At 34.5% G+C, this 2,996-nt stretch overlaps 1 protein-coding gene across 1 annotated transcript in view; it reads left to right on the top strand.

The window, feature by feature from the left end:
- The window catches only part of VPS13B (vacuolar protein sorting 13 homolog B), an 829,147-nt gene that overhangs the window by 135,692 nt on the left and 690,459 nt on the right, over positions 1–2,996 (top strand). The window contains exon 16 of the mRNA XM_037730112.1: positions 2,059–2,183. Within this exon, the coding sequence (XP_037586040.1) occupies positions 2,059–2,183 (125 nt within the window). The remainder of the gene's footprint in view (positions 1–2,058; positions 2,184–2,996) is intronic.

The raw sequence follows: 2,996 nt of genomic DNA on the forward strand, positions 1-2,996 counted from the left end.
CACCTTAAACTTCATATGGAACCAAAAGAGAGCCCGCATAGCCAAGTCAATTCTAAGCAAAAAGAACAAAGGGGGAAACATCACACTACTAGACTTCAAACTATACTACAAGGTTACAGTCATCACGACAGCATGGTACTGGTACCAAAACAGAGATACAGACCAATGTAACAGAACAGAGGTCTCAGAGGCAACACAGCGTATCTACAACCATCCTATCTTTGACAAACCAGACAAAAACAAGCAATGGGGAAAGGATTCCTTGCTTAATAAATGGTGTTGTGAAAACTGGCTAGCCATGTGCGGAAAGCAGGAACTGGACCCCTTCCTGACACTTTACACTAAAATTAACTCCAGATGGATTAAAGACTTAAACATAAGACCTAGCACTATAAAAGCCCTACAAGAAAATCTAGGCAAAACCATTCAGGACATACGCGTAGGCAAGGACTTCATGACCAAAATACCAAAAGCATTGGCAACAAATGCCAAAATCGACAAATGGGACCTAATCAAACTCCACAGCTTCTGCACAGCAGAAGAAACAGTCATTAGAGTGAATCGGCAACCAACAGAATGGGAAAAAATTTTTGCAGTCTACCCATCTGACAAAGGGCTGATATCCAGAATTTACAAAGACCTAAAACAGATTTAGCAGAAAAAGACAAACAAGCCCATTCAAAAGTGGGCAAAGGATATGAACAGATGCTTTACAAAAGAAGACGTACATGTTGCCAATAAACATATGAAAAAATGCTCATCATCACTGGTCATCAGAGAAATGCAAATCAAAACTACATTGAGATACCATTTCATGCCAGTTGGAATGGTGATCATTAAAAAATCTAGAGACAACAGATGCTGGAGAGGATGTGGAGAAATAGGAACACTTTTACACTGTTGGTTGGAGTGTAAACTAGTTCAACCATTGTGGAAGACAGTGTGGCGATTCCTCAAGGACCTAGAAATAGAAATTCCATTTGACCCAGCAATCCCATTACTGGATATATATCCAAAGGATTATAAATCGTTCTACTATAAGGACACATGCACACGAATGTTCATTGCAGCACTGTTTACAATAGCAAAGACCTGGAACCAACCCAAATGCCCGTTGATGATAGACTGGACAGGGAAAATGTGGCACATATACACCATGGAATATTTTGTAGCCATCAAAAATGATGAGTTCGTGTCCTTTGTAGGGACATGGATGAACCTGGAAAACATCATTCTGAGCAAACTGACAGAAGAGCAGATCAAACACCACATGTTCTCACTCATAGGCGGGTGTTGAACAGTGAGAACACATGGACACAGGCAGGGGAGCACTACACACTGGGGTCAGTTGGGGGGAAAAAGGGGAGGGACGGTGGGGGGTGTGGAGTTGGGGTGAGATAGCAAGGGGAGAGATGCCAGATGTAGGTGACGGGGAAGAAGGCAGCAAATCACATTGCCATGTGTGTACCTATGCAACAATCTTGCATGTTCTTCACAGGTACCCCGAAACCTAAAATGCAATAAAATAAATAAACGGAAAAAACAAAAACGAAAAGAAAGTGGAAAGAAACATTTTAGGATATGTTTCAATATCCTTTTTGTTTGTACATTATACAAGTTGAAGACAAAATACATTTTAAACAGTATTTCTTGTAGTTAATGTTCTTTTAGTCATAAAATATTAACATTAATTTATAAAATTTATAGTTCGTAGTGTAGAAAATGCAGTCAGATGTTTATGTTTATGGAAAAATGTATATTGTAGCAAATAATAAAACAGTAAATGAGGAATCTGTATGGAAATAAAATGTGAAACTTAAAAAATTAGTCAAAAGAGCATTCATCTTTCAGTGATGTGAAATAAATACTGTATATTTAAATATCTTTTGACCTACAGTCAAGTTTTTCAAAAGAATTTGGGAAGTGGTAAAAGACTTTGGTACTTATTTAGTGTGCAGCTGTTGTACAGCAAATTGAAAGTGAAGTATTTTATCCTGTCCTTATTAAAACTTTATCTGTAAAAACACTGATTTTTGTTTCTTTCTTTGTTTGTTTTAGATATTTGGTTTCCAGGCAGGACTGACGTCTTTGGATTGCAGTGGATCTTACTGCTTACCTGTACCGATTATTCCCTCTTTCAGCACTGCTGTTTATGGTAAACTTCTGAAACTCCCCACATGCTGGTAAGTCTTACGTGTTAAAATGTGACTCATGTTAATTTCTGTTTTTTATGAGGGAAAACAACCCAAATGTGTCTGTCTTATGCCCACGTTAGTTTTATACAAAACTTTAGAAAAAATATCTGAACTTGTGCTTTTACTGAGACACTAAAAATCTTTTTTAAGTTTCTGAAATCTGTTAGTTCATAGTGTCTTTTGGGACAATAATAACTGTTATTAGGGTAGTAACTTAATTCATGTTGTATATATATAAAATACTTCAGATTATAAAAGGAACTGTAAGAGCAACTGCCTTTTTTTTCAAGATGGTATAAAGATTTTAAAAAGGTATAAATTAATATCAAGGCCAAAGTATTTATTAAGTAGTAATTTCATATATATTCATAGCCACTTAACAAAGTATACTCATTATATAGAGTTAGAATGTATTTATATATCTAGTAGGTATATTTTGTAAGAAATTGATTGTAGGTCACTATTTTCATTCAGGATTGAGTTGCCATATTTGATGGTCACATTTTCTTAAATTCAAAGAGATTTACAGAAAGAAAGCCAGTAATTATCAATTACAAATTTTTAGTTTAAAGGAATGCTTTTAATGTATTGTTTAAATATATAAAATAATGTTTAAATATATGAAATTAATTTTTAGTGAGCCAACTTTCCAATTTAAAATGTGAATTATTTTCATTATTTAGAATATGTCTTTTGTATTCTCATTGGTAAGCTTATTTTTGCAAGATAGTTTTTCTATTAGTTTTTTTACTAAAAGTGACATAACCTTTAGAAAATTAGCATTAATTTCTTTCTTTCTTT

The sequence above is a fragment of the Cebus imitator genome, unplaced genomic scaffold (genome assembly GCF_001604975.1).
Source record: "Cebus imitator isolate Cc_AM_T3 unplaced genomic scaffold, Cebus_imitator-1.0 Scaffold331, whole genome shotgun sequence".
NCBI classification, from domain to species: Eukaryota; Metazoa; Chordata; class Mammalia; order Primates; family Cebidae; genus Cebus; species Cebus imitator.